The sequence below is a fragment of the Rattus rattus genome, chromosome 16, assembly GCF_011064425.1.
Source record: "Rattus rattus isolate New Zealand chromosome 16, Rrattus_CSIRO_v1, whole genome shotgun sequence".
NCBI classification, from domain to species: Eukaryota; Metazoa; Chordata; class Mammalia; order Rodentia; family Muridae; genus Rattus; species Rattus rattus.
The window spans coordinates 41582628-41601674 of NC_046169.1; the positions used below are offsets into that span (position 1 = coordinate 41582628).

Below are 19047 nucleotides of genomic sequence, written 5' to 3' on the forward strand. Positions count from 1 at the left end.
ACCAATACAAAGTTTGTCTTAATGCAATTGCTAATTATAGGCTGACCTTAAACCTGTGGCAAAACTCCTGCCTCAGCCTCATGCAATTCAGACATGACACTTCGAAGAGCTTTCTAGGCTGATGCATTCTGTCTCTGGCTTGTGCCACCATTTTTCCTCTTTGTGAATTTTGTTTTTCACTCCTTGAAAGCTCATTGTGTTTATAATTTTTTCTATGTAAAAAAATGCAAGGAATGTTCTTGAACATATACCCTACTCTGAAAAGGTATCCAGAGCAAAGGGTGTTAAACTTTCCTAACTTCCAGCCACTATCAGAAAAGTACGTTATGCTGGGACTCGGGTCTCTCTCTTCACACATGCAGGCGTGGACACATGCATGCATGTGCATGCGTACACACACGCACACACGCACGCACACACACATACACATATACACACACACGCACACATGCACAGTCATTTTCTGTCACTCCTACTTTGCTCTGAGTTCTTAGGTATTGAATTTTGTCAAAATTGTTTTCTGCCTATTTATGATAATGGTTGATTTTAAACCATCAGTAGGACAGGTGAGATGGCTCAATGAGTAAGGGCTTGTGGCACCACGCCTTTCAGCCTGACCTGTAACCTGGACTACAGAGCAAAGCTCTACCTAAAAAGCAAGTTAAATTAGACACCATGGAAAATGCAGACACTCCCTCTGCTCTCCGTTCAAAGTTCTTCACACACACACACACCACATACACATCACACACATATATGCACATATATACAAATACACACATGTACATGCACACACATAATATACCCATACACACTACATACATGTACATGCACATATTTACACTACACATATGCACAAACACACATACATGCACACATGCAAACATACACACATGTACATGCACATATACATACACAATACACAATACACACATGCACACATACAAACCTACACATGATCATGCACACATACACACTACACACATGTACATGCACACATACACACTACACACATACACACTACACACATGTACATGCACATATACATGCACATATATACAGTACACACATGCACAGTACACACACATACACACCACGTACACATACATGTACACACATACAAATACATATGTGTACATGCACATATATATGCACACATACACATTACACATATACACACGTACATACACACATACACACACATGCTCACACATACACAGCATCTGCAGAAGCAAGGAGTTGGGTGGCCCACAAGCTCCCACGGTGGTGTAATGATAGGCTGTGCAGTCTGCAGAGGGCTGCAATGGCCGCCCTCAACAAGACAGGAGGGAGGAGAGTACCATGGCAGCTGAGCTGAAGGCAGGCAATTTAGAGGCACCAAGTCCTAGTCTCTGCCCTTCTGATGGCACAGTGGCAGTGTGTCCATGACTCTCACCCCATGTACAGAGTCCTGAACACCCTTTTCTGGCAGAACTCACCTACTAAGGCCGTTGGAGCTTGACATAGATTGGAGTGATTTTCACCTTCTGAGACTCTCAGCAATTTAAAAATATGAAATGGCCAGAAAGGTTAGCAGAGCCCTGTCTGTAATCTGGCTACCGAACAAATAAACACGCTTAACAAACACAGAGCCCTGTAATCACAGTGGTCACAGATAATTACAAGGTTCGTCGACAGTATTAATTCGTAATGCACTGCAGATGGTGTAGCCCGGGAATGGAACGCATACGGGGGACCGTGTGAAAAGACGGTGTTCTTTATGCATAAGTGCCTTGGACAAAAGCTAAATTTGGGCAAGTTTCGGAATGTGAAACAGGACACGAGCCCCATTCTTTCTCTAGCTACTCAGCCCAGATGCTCAGAAGGAGCAGGGATGCCTTCAGAGCGCAGCCCTCCATTGTCAGGCTGCATTTGGCACCCATCCTTACGTACATCCACCCTTGGTGCATTTTACAGGCTCCTAATTGTGAATGCACGAATCTAAGTCATACTCATGGTCTGACCATTTGTTCTCGACTTATGGCTTATGGCACCGGTTACGGAGGCCCTGGGACTTACAAGAGGTGGGTCTGGTTGCAGGAAGTAGGCGGTACAGGTGGGCTTTGGCTGACCCTGTTTTTTGCCACGATTTCCTGAGCCTGCATCACACGTTTACATATATATCATCCCTCCATGGGTTTTCTGCCACAACGGGCTGAAAACCGACGACCCGTGAGCCCAGATGAGCTTTTCCACCTCAAGAGGGTTCTGTCAGGTGTCTTGGTGGCATCCCTGCAAAAGAACCTCCTGAGCCAATGAACGTGTTTTGAGTCACTGTATTAAAATAAAAAGTGGCAGGGGGAAATGCTCTACTTCTGGAGTTGTAGCAAGAGATCAAGTGACTGACGTGGGGACTCCAAGGCATGAAGTGGGTTCTGAGCCAGGAAACAGAGGTCTTGGGTGAGGGAGATGGGTTCTCGATCACCAACTGTAGAAGTATGAGCTTGGGTGAAGGGCAGGGGGTTCTGGGACCTGCCTGAGGTGGATCCTGGACAAAAATGAGGATTCTAGGCCAGTACAGAGATGCATGCTGGGATTGGAAGCAGTAGGTTCGAGGACAGACACAGATGGGCTGTAGGCTGGCATCCCACCCCACGCTCCCAGAACGCCCATGCACTGTTCCTCCGAGCCCACGCTTCCTTGGGAGCTCGCAGCGCGATGTCCCCAGGCCAAGCTGAGCAGCCCCTTTTCCCTCCAGTGAGCTGGGCATAACTGGCCGTGGCTAGCTAGACTGGGCCTCCCTGTGGGCAGGCGCCAGGTCTGCAACAGCTCCAGTCGGCAGCGCCCAGGCGGGGCCGGGAGCCGCCGATCTTCCAGGCTGTTCTATTTGCAATTTCATCCCACGTGTCCGCGGGGCCTCAGAAGTGTGTGTGGGATCCATCACAGGCAAGAGGGGCGAGGGGAAGGACACCGAGGGGAGGAGATGCGGGAGGGAGGAACGAACGGAGGGGCTGCGGGAGGGAGAAAGGATCGAGCGGGAACCAGGGAGACTGAAACGCGAAGCCCCCGGACCTGATGCGCGTACCCGGCGCGCGGCGGGGCGGGGCGCGCGGAGCCCCCCGCGGGCACGCGCGGCAGGTGCACGCGCCGGGGTCCTGCGAGTCCGCCCCGCCGCCCCTCCCGCCGCCAGGCGCGCGCGGCATTGGGAGTTTGGTCCTCGGGGCCGCGGAGCGCAGCGCGGGCGGCACCGGCTCGGCGGGGCTCGCGGCTCGGGTCGGGCAGCGGCTGCGGGCGCGGCAGGGGGTGGCCGTGTCCCTGGGGCAGTGGCGTCGCCCTGGTACCCGCAGCCGCCCGCGCAGGTAAGCAGCATCTCGGGGACTGTGGGGCTACTGAGGACGATGCTCCGGGTGCCCGCGCCTGCATCCCCGGCCGGCCCAGGGCCCGCGGTCGCCTAGCACCGGCTGCGTGCTGAGCGCCGCTCGGGCTGGACCGCGCAGCGCAGCATCACCCCCACCTTCTCTCCTCCCCCTCCTCCTCTCTTTTCAGCTTCCTCCTTCTTCGCCTGTTTTCCTGGTCCCCCATCCTCCTCAGCATCACCCACTTTGACCCACCTCCCTGTCCCGTGAATTGTCACGCGCCCTAAACCTCCTTCCCACTTTTCCAGGTATCCCTCACCATCTCCTCCCCTCAATACCTGCGTTAACGCATCTTTCTGACCTCTCGGGGCCTGTGACACTGGCGGGAGATCGTGAGGAGGGAAGGTCCCTAGAGGGGAGGGCTTGTCTCAGGACAGCTCTCTGCCCCCTTGGTACAGAGGATAACAAGCAACGCAGCCACCCGAATCCTCTCTTGTGGTGTGTGATGCTTTCGGGGGTCCCCGGGCTTCACCTCAGGGTGACCCGGGCTGTTTAGCATCAGAAAACCTCCTGAGCTGGTCATCTGATCCGGGTTAACTGGGTCAAGTGGAGACTGTCTCCCCAGGCATTCCTCACGTCAGAAGTTATCTTTGATTGGACTTGGAATTTGGCCTTTATTCCCCAGAGCCCACTGATCTTTGAGATCTGAGGTGCGGGGCTGCATGATGCCGGTCCCTGATGGGGACCGATCTGTGAAGAGAGCCAGAAGTGTGCCTCTACCCATCATCTTGCTGCCACACATTCTATCCAACCAGAGTTTATTTTCTTGTCACAAATCCAGCTCTGGCTTTGTGTGTCCCTCTCTACGCGTAGGGGCCGCCAGCCTCCCGGGTTCTAAGTCAGGTCCCAGCTCCCTCTCTTAATGCTGGATTTGGTTTTGCGGAGAGATTGGAGTCTCTCCTTGCTAAGTATTTACTGCTTTGCCTTAGGAACGGCTCCTGTCTGCTTTGTCCCTGAAGGCTGTTCTGAGGAGGGGAAGGGCTGGTGATGGAGCGCTCTCTCAGCCACCCACCTGGGGTTTTTGTATCTACTTTTGACATGAGCAGGTTGGTGGTAACTCAGTTTCAAGAGTCAGGTATTACCTGTCACCAACCCAGTCTCCGGGCATCCGAGGAAACCTCGGCAGTTTTAAGAGTTTCCTCAGAGTCTATGAACACCAGGTGAGAATCTCACGCAGAATCTTGGGAACTCTGGGCTGTCTTGAAGAGCAAGTGCAAAACAAAACACCTTTCTGGGGCTTTCCCCCTTTTCCCAAAGAGGAAGCAGCCGGGACCGATGGCATCACCCATGGAGGATGGGTGTCAAGCCTAACGCGGGCTCTGCATCTTGAGAAGAAGCTGACTTTTCCTCTCTCTGCTCCTGTACTTTTCCTAGAAGCATGAGTCCCCATGAATATTCAGCGTGTGTGTTTTTGTCTTCCTGAACATTATAGTCAAGTGATTCTTTATTCAGCCAACACCGGGACGGTGCCGGTAGGTGATGAATGAGCGCCGAAAGTTTTCCTTGACTCGGGGAGTGGACATCACCCCAGTCAGGTTTCTTCAGCCTTTGCCTTCCGCTTGGGGTGGGAGCCTTAGAGCACGCCCCACCTTCGGTTTGCCTGTCGATCACGCGTGGCAGATTTATTGTGACATTATCCCCAGCCAGCTGACGGGTGAAGGCACTGGACCTTAGAGAGTGGGCGTGCCCTGCAGAGGCAGGTGTGTACACCTGGTCCAGCCTATGTCTAGTTTGGGTATATAACTTCTCTACGGTAGACTTCCAAGAGCTAACTGGTCCAGGAGATGGGGGTGGGTGGAGGGGCTGGTCTTGTTATTGTCTCTCTCCTCCTCTTGGGGAGGAGGGAGGATTACTGAAGTGCTCCCAGCTGTGCTCCCCCAGGTGCTGTAGACTTAAGGCCTAGCTGGTTGAGGGAGTGGGGAGGTTGAGGGGGGCAGGTCTTGTTATTGTCTCCCTCCTCCTCTTGGGGAGGAGGGAGGCTCACTGAAGTGCTCCCCCAGGCGATAGAGCATTTTTGGGAGAACATGGATCTGACTGCACCACCTTGGAGTGTGAATGGGGAATGGAACGTGGCAGAGAAACCGGGGGGGGGACACTCTGGGTTCTAGAGCCTTGAGGGGGGCACAGTTGGGCTTGCATCGTGTTTTACAGTGATTTGGCCTCCACGTCCCCCCACCCCAAACCCCCGCAAGCAGGGTGGTTGGCAAAGCTGTGTCAACTGCTCTCAGAGGTGGGAAACTGAGTCAGGGGCTTGGAAGGTTTTCCCTTCCGTAACCCTGCGGGCAAGGCCACTAGATCACCTCCTGGCTGAGTGGCAGAAAGAGCCCTGCCCCCACCACAGAGGTCACTGCAGGTCACCCACTTGCTTTTCCAACTGATATTAACCTGACTTACAGTGTGTTTGGGAAGAGGAGGGGGAATGTGATAGCCCTCTGCTGTATGAGGCTGGATCTCCATCTTCCTGAAACTGTTAGGCCTTTTCCAGTCACAACACTCATGCTGCCGCTCTCTGGTTTCCATCCCAGGTTTGGACGTCATGAAAGCCCTTTCACGGTGACTGACTGCATTTGCTAATGGGACCTAAGGCAGAGCCCTCCGCCCCACTGCAGTGACTTTTCCTAGTGGGCCCAGCTGGCAGGCCTCACTGTTGATCAATGGAGCCCTTGGCAGGAACCGAGGGACAGTGGCAGCCGTGCCTCCCCCTGCCACCACCACTCCTTCTGCCGCCTGCTAACCTGCACGCTGTGGGTGCCCTAGAGACCCCCAGAGGACTGACCGTCTGAGCCAGTTTCCTTCGAGCACCGAGTCCCTCAAGATGTGGCTGGAGTGGCTGGTGGCCTGGAGCTGGTCTCTGGACGGCCTGAGGGACTGCATCGCCACTGGTATCCAGTCCGTGCGGGACTGTGATGGCACAGCTGTCATCACTGTGGCCTGCTTGCTCGTCCTGTTTGTGTGGTACTGTTACCATGTGGGCCGAGAACAGCCCCGACCCCACGTATCCGTCAACTCCCTCCTGCAGGGCGTGGATGCCAACGGGTTACAGAACGGATCCATGTACTGCCAGTCCCCTGAGTGTGTGCGCTGCACGCACCACGACGGCCTCAACCAGAAGCTCTACCACAACCTGCAGGAGTACGCCAAGCGCTACTCGTGGTCTGGCATGGGCCGTATCCACAAGGGCATCCGGGAGCAGGGCCGCTACCTCAGCAGCCAGCCCTCCATCCAGAAGCCCGAGGTCTTCTTCCTGCCTGACCTCCCCACCACGCCCTACTTCCCCAGGGACGCCCAGAAGCACGATGTGGAGCTGCTGGAGCGGAACTTCCAGGCCATCCTCTGCGAGTTCGAGGCGCTCTACAAAGCCTTCTCTAACTGCAGCCTCCCTCAGGGGTGGAAAGTGAACAGCACCCCCAGCGGGGAGTGGTTCACCTTTGACTTTGTCAGCCAGGGCGTTTGTGTCCCCAGGAACTGCAGGAAGTGCCCTCGGACTTACCGCTTACTCGGCAGCCTCCGGACCTGTATTGGGAACAATGTTTTCGGGAACGCCTGCATCTCAGTGCTGAGTCCTGGGACCGTGATCACGGAGCACTATGGGCCCACAAACATCCGAATCCGGTGCCACCTAGGTACGTGGAGGGGCAGAGAGAGTCCCCAGCACAATCGCTGGAGGAAGCCTCGAGTCCGATGGTACCTTGGCTTCATGGGTGCTTTGGTCAAATACCGAAGGCGCTCATTCAGCTGGATGCGGCAGCGGCATGGGCCTGCAGTCCAAACACCCAAGAGGCTGAGGCAGAAGGGTCAAGGCTCGAAGGGCTAGCCTGCACTATTTGTGTGCACTTGTATGCATGTGTGTGCCGGGGCCAGAGGTCAGCCTCGAGTGCTGTTTCTCAGGCGCTGTCTACTGTGATTTGACAGGATCTCTGGGGGGGGCCGGCACTCACTGGTTAGGTTAAACTGGCTGGTCTCAAGCCCAAGAGGGCTCTATCTCTCCATTATTACCTCCCCAGCCCTGTGACTACAGTGTGCTCTGTGGTGGCTAGCCAGTTCACATGTCAGTTCTCCAACTCATGGTTATAACAAAAGCACTTTACAAAACTGAGCTGTATCCCCAGTTCTAGAAGACAAAAAACTTTTTCTTGGTGGTGGTCTGTAAACAACTGTTAGTGCAGAAGGCGAAACTTGTTTCTTCTTATCCTCTCAAACTTTGATCCATTCTCCTGTGGTGCTCACCCATGCTCTCTGCCACAGGGCCTTACACCAACTTAACCCTAGCATCTGGCAGGAAAAGCTCTATCTGAAAGAAGTCTGGAGGGGAAGGTGGTAACAGTGTTATCAGTCTTTCCTGTCTATTCCGTGAGCCGCTGGCCACACATGGCTGCGGAGGGCTGGGGCTGTGGTCAGTACAACAGCTGGTCTAACGCTCTCACTTGACTTCAGTTTGCGTATCCAGGTATGTCTGGTGGCTGCTGTGCTCTGCGATGGCTGACACAGAACCCACGGGGGTTCTGCTGGTGACAGAGGTCCCTGATGGCGCCCAGGAGGCTGTGTTTAAACTTCCCGAGTTTATCACATGGATAAATGGTGCCCGGTATTCTGGTCACTCTACTCAAATCTCAGGGGTCTTGTGCACTGTGTGCGTGGTCTTCAAATTGAGTCTCGAGTTCAGCTGCCCCTGTACCTAACCCGGAAAGCGAGGCCAGAGATCCCGTGGCAGAAGTTCTCCCTTGGGGATCTGATAGGATGAGATGTGTCTCAGAGTGGTCGCCAGAGCTATAGAGCATGGAAGCAGACTTCACAAGTATACAGCGTCTTCTTCCTGGTGAAGAAAGCTAGCGACAGAGGCCATGGCCTCACTGGAGAACACATCAGAGCAGAGGGTGCTGAGCTGGGCGGCATGGCTTGCGGAGGATGAGTGTCCTGTTTAAGCTCTGGTGGGGTTCCCTAGCGTGCTTTGCAGGGAGCCTGTGCCAGTTGCTAAGTCTCCCACCCCCTCTCCCCCCAGCAGCTCTGCTCCCTCTGCTCTCTAGGTGAGGATTCTGGGTAAGGTAAGGTTTGGACTGGAGATGTGGGTGCTGAGAAGCGACACTGTCAGAGGTGCAGAGGGGATTTGACAGGCAGGCAGGACAGGGTGGAAGCAGCAGGGTCTGAGTCTCCACTGCCTCGCTGCAAGATGGACTCCCGGCACCCGTGTTGTGGAGAAGTTTGGGGTCACAGCTCACTAAGTGGCCATTTGGCAGAGTGCCTGGCGGTCTCCTCCTGAGTGTGGCAATGACTCTCATGACTACACAGTGCTGTGTAAGGCACGGCTTCTGCTCCAGGAAACAGTAGACCACAAGGCTCTGGAGGCCAGCAGGTCTGGACTCAGTCCCTTACCCGTCCACCAGGGTCAGACTCTGGGAGCCCCCGGGGCTGTTTGGGGACCACAAGGAAGGGTGCATGTGGAGTTCTTGGCAAGCGGAGGCCATCACTACTACCAGGTAGGCTCTGATCCACACGATGGCTTTGGTTAATAAAACTCCGGTTGTAAACAGAGCTGGAGGGATGGGGTAGGAACAGACCAGGCGGGAGCAAACGGCAGACTCGGGCCAGGCTGCCACTCGGGGCTGTTGGCAACAGGAGTAAAGGTTTTTCTTTTGAAAGGTGCTGCCTTGTGGGAGCTTTTGATTTACACGGCACTGGGATGAACCCTGAGTCTCCCGCATGCTGGGCAAGTTCGGAAACACTGAACTGCAGCCTCAGCTACAGTGCTGTTCAAAGGCTTTGGGATGCGGAGGAGGGGAAGGCCTGGGAACCCATGTGGTAGGGATCCAGGTTGTTGGGTAGGCAGGCTGGGAGCAGGGCATGTGTGGACTTTGGGCTCCAGCGTTAATATCTGTGTGCAGGCACGTGTAGAATGTACATGCCTTGCAGTCTTGATCCTTGCCTCGGGCCAGCCAGCAACTTACAAGGAGTAATGCGTCTTCGATTCCCCTCGGTGCAGCAGGAAATTGTCCTTTGGAAAGGGTTCTGCTGTAGGGACTTTTGCTTGGATGAAGCTGGTTTGAACTCAGCATCCTGGATTCCCATGGCTCCTAGGTCCTGAGGTCATGAGGGCCTCCAGCTATTAACATAAGCAAAAGCGTCTAGGACCCAGACCAGATGGAACCAGCAGAGGAGGGATTTTGCTGGGAAACTTGGTGGCAGCCAGCCCGGCCTCATCAGTCCCCTGTCCTGAGAAAGACTGACCAATCTGTTGGGCTGTGAGGAGAGTCCCATATGCTGTTGGCTTTCATCCAACAGAAAGGGGATGGGGAGGTGGCTCAGTGGGTGAGGCACTTTCCCTAAAGCCTGTTGTGCTGAGTTTGATCCTCGGAGCCCTCAGAGGAAGGACAGAACCACCTCATGTAAGTAGTCCTTGAGTGCTCGCTCATGTGTGGTGTCTCGTGTACACCCCACACAACACGGACACAAAGTTTTAAGTTAGAAAAGGAACAGAAACAGCGGTGGTGCCTGTCCCCAGGATGCTCAGGTAGGAGAGTTGAGAGTTCAAAGCTAGTCTGGGCAACACAGTGAGACCACACCGAATAAACAAAATAATGTTTATTCCAGAGATATATTTCTCACAGCCCTGTGAGGCTGAGGCTGGACTGGTTGCTAGGTGGATGTCTTAGTCAGGGTTTCTATTCCTGTGATAAAACACCGTGGCCAAGAGCAAGTTGTGGGGGGGAAGGGTTTATTTGGATCACAGTTCCACATCGCTGTTCATCTCTTGAAGAACTCAAGACAGGAACTCACACAGGATAGGAACCTGGAGGCAGGAGCTGATGCAGAGGCCATGGAGGGGTGCTGCTTACTGCCTTGCTCCCTATGACTTGCTCAGCCTGCTTTCTTATAGAACCCAGGACCGCCAGCCCAGGGATGGCTCCACCCACAATGAACTGGCCCCTCCCACAATGGGCGGGGCCCCTCCCACAATGGTGCCACGACATCAACCACTAATTAAGAGTATGTTCTACGGGGTTGGGGATTTAGCTCAGTGGTAGAGCGCTTGCCTCAGCGCAAGGCCCTGGGTTCGGGTCCCCAGCTCCAAAAAAAGAACCAAAAAAAAAAAAAAAAAAAGTGTGTTCTACAACTGTACCTTATGGTGGCGTTTTCTCAAGTGCGTTTCCCTCCCTTCAGGTGACTCTAGCTTGTGTGTCAGGTTGACAGAAGACTAGCCAGCCCAGTGGGCACGGCATCCTCTTCCACTCATGACCTACTCCACAAGGATCCCTGACACCATCACCTCAGGGTAATCTTAGTCTTGGCGTGGTCACAGATAGTGCAGTGTGGGCTCCAGGGGAATGTGTGGAAGACTGAAGCTTTTGTGTGCTCCGCAGAGCAGCCCAGCTCCATCCTCTAGCAACCTTGAAACCTGGCCACCTTCACTCTCAATCCTGTGTTTTTTCCCCCCCAAGGTCTGAAGACTCCCAATGGCTGTGAGCTGGTGGTGGGGGGTGAGCCCCAGTGCTGGGCAGAAGGCCGATGCCTACTCTTCGACGACTCCTTCCTGCACACCTCGTTCCATGAAGGTGGGTGTCGCCTCTTTCAGGGCTTGCCCACCTGCTTGCTTTGTAGTTATTAGACTTTTCAAAGAGAAGTTTTAGAGTACCAGACAAAACTTACCAGGAAGTCCCACACCTCCCATGTCACCTTCCCATGCAGTGTCTCCACGTGGGTATTACAGGTGACAGGTCAACTTCAGCCACCATGACCTAAAAGCCATCATCACAATCAGGCTCACTCTTAGTGTCAGATGTTCTGTGGGTTGGGACAGCATCTAAACTGTCTATTCTGACAGTCTCACTACCCTGCATCCAGGCAGGCTTGGTGCAGAGAGAGGTGAGAGTTCTACATCTTCATCAGAAGGGAGCTAGGAGAAGACTGACATCCAGGAAGCTAGGAAGTGGGACTTAAAAGTCTACACCCACAGTGATACACCCACTCCAACAAGGCCACACCTCCTCCAACAGGGCCACACCCCCTTCAACAAGGCCACACCTCCTCCAACAGGGCCACACCTACTCCAACAGGACCATACCTCCTCTAACAAGGCCACACCTATCCCAACAAGGTCACACCTCCCCCAACAGGGCCACACCTCCTCCAACAGGGCCACACTTACTCCAACAGGGCCACACCTCCTCCAACATGGCCACACCCACTCCAACAAGGCCACACCCACTCCAACCGGGCCACACCTCCTCCAACAGGGCCACACCCCCTTCAACAGGGCCACACTTCCTCCAACAGGGCCACACCTACTCCAACAGGACCACACCTCCTCTAACAAGGCCACACCTATTCCAACAAGGCCACACCTCCAACAGGACCACACCTCCCAACAGGCCACACCAGGCCACACCTCCTCCAACAGGGCCACACCTACTCCAACAGGACCACACCTCCTCTAACAAGGCCACACCTATTCCAACAAGGCCACACCTATTCCAACAAGGCCACACCTCCTCCAACAGGGCCACACTTACTCCAACAAGGCCAAACCTCCTCCAACATGGCCACACCCACTCCAACAAGACCACATCCACTCCAACAGGAACACACCTCCAAATGGTGCCGCTCCCTGGGCCAAGCATTTTCAAACCACCAGAGTTTCCTTCACCCACCTTGCTCCAAAGCACAGAAGGCCTCATGAACATTCACCATTCGGGAAAGGGAGGTCTTCAGGCCATGTTGAGTTGTGCCAGGGTTAGCCTGAACCCCTTATGCTCCTCCTCCTCAGGTTCTGCTGAGGATGGCCCACGGGTAGTCTTCATGGTGGACCTCTGGCACCCAAACGTGGCAGCTGCTGAACGTCAGGCCCTGGATTTCATCTTTGCTCCAGGACGATGAGAACATTGCCTGGGCCGGAGCCAGGCTGAGTGGATGGGTAGACTGTGTTATTGCCTACCCTGACTGTGCTCTGATCTGTGCTGGGAGCATGAATGGCTTCCTGTCACTGCGGGGCGTCTTTCCTTTGGTTACTGGGAACTTCCTAGGTTTCTTTCCCTTTCTGGCTATTTTCTGGGACTTCTGACCTACTAGTGTGTCCCTTTGGCTGTGACCAGAGGCTCTGTGCCTCTCCCGTCTGTGTCACTTTGCTACCTGGTGTCCTCTCCGTGTTCTGGAATAGAGTAACCAAATGGCTGTTTTGTCTAAATGTCATCATCTTAAACTTGTGTAGCTGTCTCAAGAGAGAACAAAAACAAAACAGAACAGAATGCCACAGACCAGAAGCCATTGAACCAGACGGCTTGGCCTCCGAGGTTGGGGTTTCAAGGACCCTTCACTGTCCCAGAGCAAGAGACAGCCTGCTGCCTACACACCTGGTTGGCCTCATTATGGGCTTGCCAGATACCATCAGGGTGGCGCGAAAGTCAGGGCCTGGGGAATCCGTCATTATTGCTGATAGACCCCGAATCTATATAGGCCCTTGTGGTGGTGACCAACCTGGGCCTTTTCTTTAGCCACAGCTTCCTACAGAGCGGGAGACCAAGTGAGGGTTCTCAGGTCAGCCATAGAGCAAGGATCCACTTAGCTCACTGCCTACAGAAGCCTACTGGTGAGCCCGGCCTGACACATGCTGCTGCTGTGGTCTCGAGTCCACAAGATTGTCAGGAGGCAGGCTGGGTCGAACCTCTGCCACCCACCGTGTGACCAGAGTATCCATCACGCTCAGCAGTCTATTGCCTAAGCGTTGACATTTATGATGCCTGTGTGTCCAACTTTCACACGCTAGACTCAGAGACGGCAGAGTTGTCGCCAGGTCTGCCAACACTGTCACAGGAGCCCGTGGGTGTGATGACACCAGAAACAGCTTCAGACCCCCGGATCCACAGAGGTGGTGCTGAGTCTTCTGTTTCCAAAGGGAAGGCCCGCTGGCGTTTCTGAGTCCAGCTGACGGGAGAATTCGGTCAGCCAGACACTCTCAGTACACACTCCGGAGCGGTGGCCCCGGAGGGGTGGTCTGGAGCGGGACAGAATAAACAGGTTGCCTTACAGGTCTGACATTAGGTCCAAATGCAAAACCAGCCACCTCGGGAAGGTAATTTGATGGTGTCAGTCCCACAATGGAGGGAAAAGCACCCAGAATATTTCTCTGCTCAGAGTTGGGGAGGGAAGGAAGGAGAAGCATCACGCTTCGGGGCTTTTGCACTTGGGGGGTCTCAGCAGAGCCCCTCGAGGGGCATGATTCCCACATACCCTGACTGTCCCCACCACATGCCGAGGACATGGGTAGGGAACAGGAAGTAAAAACGGAGCATTGCTGGTGAGCGATGCGGTCAGGTAGCTTGTGAGAGAAGGCGGGGCCTGAGCAGTGTGGATTGATGGGCCGGTGTGGGGCTGTGGCTTTTGGTTCCCGAGTGGCATCACAGAGATGGCTGAGATCATGGTCAACAGTGGGTGGGGACAAATGGCTGTCCTAACAGAGAGGAGCAGGATGTAGCTCAGAGTGGAGCACTGGCCTAGCAGGCCTGAGGCTCTGGGTTCCATCCCTACCGGGTACAGAATGTAAGTGTGGGTAGGAACAGGCCTCTGTGATGTGAAGTCAGCTCCAGTGGTAAAATGGACAATATTTGTATTGTAAGAGTTACAGATTCTTCCATTTTCCTGAAGAAAGAAAAAAAAAAAGTCTTCAAGAAAGGTGGACTCAGGCTCGGCTCCTGGAGTTCACTCTCCTGCGGCTTCTGGAAAGCCATGTCCCTTCTCCTGGTCTCAGTTGGTTCCCTGCGGATAGGACCTGGGCAGGCATGGGATCCCTTTGCATAGCAGAGCCACAGATTACCAAAAGGGAAGGAGGAAGGACAGCCTCCTGGGCACTGGGTTGCTTGTATTTGCTTTCAGTGCTGGGGATGGATCTTACGGTCTTGTACATGCTAGCCAAACCCCCTACCACTGATCCCCACGCAAAACCCTAAGAGCCTGGCAAGTTTCGATTTGAGGGCTGGACTGGTCCTGACCAACCAGAATCCTGAATTCCCATCCTGTTAGATCAGGGTTGGGTGTGCGGCACCCAAGTTCTTATGCTGGGACTATTGAGCAAAAGACAGCTAAGATGCCCACATAGGAACTGCAGGAGACTGGCCGGTCCCGCTTGTGGAGTCCATCGGCATCCTGGGGCAGCTATGCTTGAAGCTAAACAAACCTGCCTGTTGATTTTGAGGCTTCACAGGCAAAGACACCGCACCGATTACTGAGCCAAGTTTGAGTGGTGCTTTCTGTCCTGAGCCACCAGAAAGTCCCAACCCACTCAGTCTTGTCCTTGGCATGAGTCTCCTGCTTGCTTCATTAGCTTAGCCTGACTTTTTTTCATCAGGCAGTATGATGTCAGCATTCTGAGGACGAGAGGGCCTGTGCAGGTACACACATGCACTAATGCGTGTAGGCTAGGGGCCGAGGCTTTTCTAAGGATCCCCACTCCGCTGCAGGCACCGGAGCCAGCAGGCTTCCCCGACATTTACTCCTCAGCTGACTGCTGCTCGCCAGATGTAAACACAGCGAACGGGGACAGAAAGAGGCCACGTAGAGCTGCTGACAGATGGCCGTGGACACACTCAAGCTGACTGCGGTGCTAGGTGGCAGGAGGCGTCCATATGGGACCTTCTGGTCACCTCCCTCCTACCTCTCTCCCTAACTCCACTTCTTCCCACGTGGGAGCTGACCTCGAGTTCATGGTGACTGCTTGAGGTTTTTGTCTGGTTTGCTGCACGGCTGGGGAATCTAGGGCTGCATGCATGCTGGGCAAACATTACTGTTGATTTACACCTACGGGTAGGATTCTAGGCAGCCAGTTCACCATTCAGCTGCCTTCTAATCCTGTACTGGGCAGGTGCTTTGCCACTGAGCTATGCCCCCAGCCCCTTGCTGGAGGAGTCTAGGGAGGGGCTCTACCACTGACCCAAGCTGTGTGAGGCCTGAGCTCCCTCCCAGCTCAGCTGTGGTGCTGGGGATGCCTGCTCTTTGTGTTTCTCCTCAGCAAAGACTCACATAGCCTCTTCTGATGCGAGTTAAAATGTAGCCATCCGATTTACAATGTAGCCATCCCAAGGCAGTTTAAGGTGCTAGGATGGCTACCCCCAGCCCCCCATCCCCACCCCCACCCCCGTGTAATCTCCAGTTCAGATTTGAGTGTCCTACTGGAGCCTGTGTACTGCCCATCTCCTAAGGCGTGGACATATACCCAGGCCCCACCTTGGTACTGAGGCCCCAAACAGCTGATGTCCTTCCTAGACGCTCCCAGAATGCCTTCCCCCCCTCCCCCGGAGCTGGGGACCGAACCCAAGGCTTTGTGCTTGCTAGGCAAGTGCTCTACCACTGAGCTAAATCCCCAACCCCTCCAGAATGCCTTTTACTGGGGTGCCTGGAGGGCCAGCATCTTCTAGGCTTTGGCAAGAAGACAAAGACATTGAGCAAGCTGACCGGGAGTGGGGCTCGGGGGTGGCAGTGTGGGGGATGGAGAGACACAGGACACGATAATAGCTTCTCACTGTCCCTGGTAATAAGCGCTGTAACGAGAGCCCAGGCTGATGCCGGCACCAGCTTGGCGCCTGGGGAGTGGGGTGAGTGCAGTGCCTCCACAGGCCTCTGGCCAGAGCCCTGAGCCATTCCTTGGCACGCTGGGGCCTGACTGTGGAAAGGTGGGACAGAGAGGGACTGCCACTCAGCAGTTCTCACGCAGGAGTCAAAGACACACAGGAAGAACACAGGCCACTCTCCCCTTGGGAGCCAGCAGTTGAGGGCTGGGAGCAGGTGTGTATACTGGGCAGAAGGTGGGTGCAGACTGTGAGCACCCTGGTGCATGACTCCCCAGAACTGCATCTCAAGATGGTAGGCACCTGTCATCCATCAAGTAGACTGGCTCCCTTGTCTACTGCTAGGTCTGTCACTTACTGTGCATCCTCTCTGGGCTGTGGACCACGAGCCCTCCCCAGTGACAGCCACAGCCTTCAGGAAGCCCTGTCGCCACTGCTCTCCCTGCTTTCTGCCCACTTGGGAGTGGTGACCTCCCAGCCAAGGACAGGCAGAGCCTTTCGTGCTGAAGCTCCTTTGATAGGCTGGCTCCCCAGCGTCCTCACCAGGCCTGCCTCTCCCACGAGCTACCTACCTAGCCCCACTTCACACTCAGCATCCAGTCTGCCGATATATAGGTGTGGTAGAATCCTGCAGCGCCTGTAACTGAGGACTGTACGTTGGCTTGGACATCCAGAATTCCCTCCCACAGCTCTGGAGGGCAGGAGTCTTTCTGGGCCTCTTCACTCAAGCAGGTCTGTCCACCGGTTCCTGGTACCCAGTGGCCATTGGCTTCCCCCTCAGCCTCCCTGTCCACATGGTCTTGGATGCACCAAGAATGGCACTTAGGGTCTGCCCGGACACCATGGCACCACAGGACTGTTTCCACACGTGTCACTTGGAAGTGATGTGACTGGATTGTTTCCCGGGGGCCCAGGTCATTTCCCTCGTGGGAATTGATGGCCAGATGAATCTCTCCTGGGAACAGTGCCCCACAGTTCAGAGTGGGGCAAGGAACAGCCCTAGCAAGGTTTGGTGTTCTGGATCCCCTGTGGTTTCTACTGTGGACAGTGTGTGGGATCTTTTATTCAGGCACACGGTGACATTCTGGGTGTCAACTATGCAACTGAGGATAGAGCTCTCCTGCAGACACTGGCCCCTGGCACTGCCATGGAGGGCCTGGGGTTCACCTAGTACAATGTGAGTCTGCCATAGACCAGGCAGAGCCTCTGCTCTGGGAACATCCCACTTTTAGAGGGTGATTTTAACAATGTGGGATTGGGGCCATATACAAGCTGTCCTGCAAGGCCAGACACCTAGGACGCTGGAGCAGAAAGCTGGGGGTGGATCTTCTTTCCCAGCAGCCTCCAGGACAGCCACTAGAGATTGTGGGAGCAGTATCAGGTATCCCCCTTGACAGAGCAAGGTGAATGCTTGCAGCAGTTCAGGACCTGAATTCCTATGTTAGCCCTGGGTTAAGGGGCCAGGGGTCCTGCAGACCCAAGGGGAGTAATTCCCAAGACTCATTTTGGTGTAAGTGGCAAACAGCTTACATATAGAAACCACAAAATAATCATCATCATCCCCTAAAAACTGTCAATGTCGAGCAGCCCCCCTGCTTCAGGCAGCAGGAGGCCTGCCTGGCTGTGACCAGGAATGGGGAGGAAGGGGCCTTCATATAACCTCCCCAGCCCTGCCCATCCACACCCTGGAGAGGCTGGCTGGCAGTGAACTTGCACAGTAGTTCAGGCAGCCCTGAACATGCATCTTCCTGCCTCTCCTCAGAGCTGGGATTACAGGTGTAGACACTCAGATGGCTTAGCGGGTAAGAGCAAGCACACAGTGCAAGCCTGAAGACCCAAATTCAGAACCCAGCACCCTCATAAAGACTTCACCAACCCACACGTGCACATGCCGGCAACCACGGCACTGAACAGCCAGGTTGGTGAAGCTGTGTCTCAAAGGAATAAGGTGGGGAATTACAGAACACACCATGTCCTTCTCTGTCCTCCACACATGTAACAAACACACAGATACACACACACACACACACACACACACACACACACACACACACACACACACACACACTAACCACTCGAGATGTCCATGCTGAAGAGGGACGGTGTTCCTGACTTATAGAAAAGCTCCCGAGGATTTTTTTAAAAGATCCTCCATTCAGGGCTTCTCACCCAGTGGTGCTCAAGCCATACCTCATTCTGTTACAACTGGATTTAGAATAAGCTAATGGGAGGCACTCAGCTGCCCAGCACTGGTCCTTAAAATCAGCTGTTTTAGTAGAAGGCACTGACCGGTGGGTTCAAAGTCACCCTGCTAGGGTGGACGGGAGAGGCTATGGTTTACAGACAGCTCTGTGTCACGCAAAGGCAGAGGGAGGCCGGTGACATTCCTTGAGATAGTTTTCTGGAAGGATCCTCAAACACGGTAGTTGGTAGTGCCACGAGCAGGAAGATTCAGTGCCTCTGCACTCCTGAGTACCGAACTCCAGCCATACCATAGGCTGTTGCTCACCAAGGTCAGCACCAGGACTTAGCACCAGTTAGCGGAAGGGAGAGCATGCTATGCAGTGCACCTCTGTCAGAACAAGCTGTAAATTCATCATGAGGCTTCCTGAGAACTGGCAACAAACTCAGAACGAGTTTCTTTCCAGAACTGGTCAGGGGCGGAGATCAATATACCTGTGCCTGATTGGAAGCAGGACGATCATGGAAGATTGGAGATCACTGTGGTGTGTATCGCCACTGACAAGCACACTGGTGTGTACAGACCATGGGGAAACATACAGGCAGCCCTCCAGATCCATGAGTTCTGTACCTGTGAGGCCAGGGAATATGGGGAAAGAATTCCCATCTCGCCACCATGCACAGTCTCTACAGCATAGTACAGACACTCCCTGCACAGCAGGCTTGTGGGGTTGGTGCTGCCCATCACCTGAGGTGAGGTCAGTCTACAGGTCTGTGTGTATGGGTTCTATGCAGAGGCTCTGTGCTCTAACGGCGACTTTAGAATTCTGTATGGAGAAGGGGCAATGAAAGAGACTGCACAGGTACACTCCGCGTCCACACTGACCTTTACTCTGTCACAGAAATAAATGCTAGCCAGTTAC

The 19047-nt window shown here is 54.3% G+C and overlaps 1 protein-coding gene and 1 long non-coding RNA gene across 2 annotated transcripts; both read left to right on the plus strand.

The window, feature by feature from the left end:
- The first annotated feature begins 3221 nt into the window (after positions 1 to 3221).
- Positions 3222 to 5160, plus strand: LOC116885577. The gene is made up of 4 exons (XR_004386024.1): positions 3222 to 3338; positions 3526 to 3643; positions 4442 to 4555; positions 4653 to 5160. It is a non-coding gene; the product is annotated as an uncharacterized LOC116885577 (long non-coding RNA).
- Positions 5161 to 5657: 497 nt separating this feature from the next.
- Asphd2 (aspartate beta-hydroxylase domain containing 2) lies at positions 5658 to 12570 on the plus strand. Its single transcript, XM_032886873.1, has 3 exons — positions 5658 to 7018; positions 10829 to 10942; positions 12154 to 12570. The coding sequence occupies exons 1-3, from the start codon at positions 6211 to 6213 to the stop codon at positions 12261 to 12263; spliced, it is 1032 nt and encodes a 343-aa protein (XP_032742764.1). The 5' UTR covers positions 5658 to 6210; the 3' UTR covers positions 12264 to 12570.
- Positions 12571 to 19047: the final 6477 nt, after the last annotated feature.

Coding starts and splice junctions, on each gene's coding strand:
- Asphd2 (XM_032886873.1), top strand. CDS start 6,211: ATGTGGCTGGAGTGGCTGGTGGCCTGGAGCTGGTCTCTGGACGGCCTG. Junction 7,019..10,828: donor CCGAATCCGGTGCCACCTAG/GTACGTGGAGGG, acceptor TTCCCCCCCAAG/GTCTGAAGACTCCCAATGGC. Junction 10,943..12,153: donor GCACACCTCGTTCCATGAAG/GTGGGTGTCGCC, acceptor CCTCCTCCTCAG/GTTCTGCTGAGGATGGCCCA.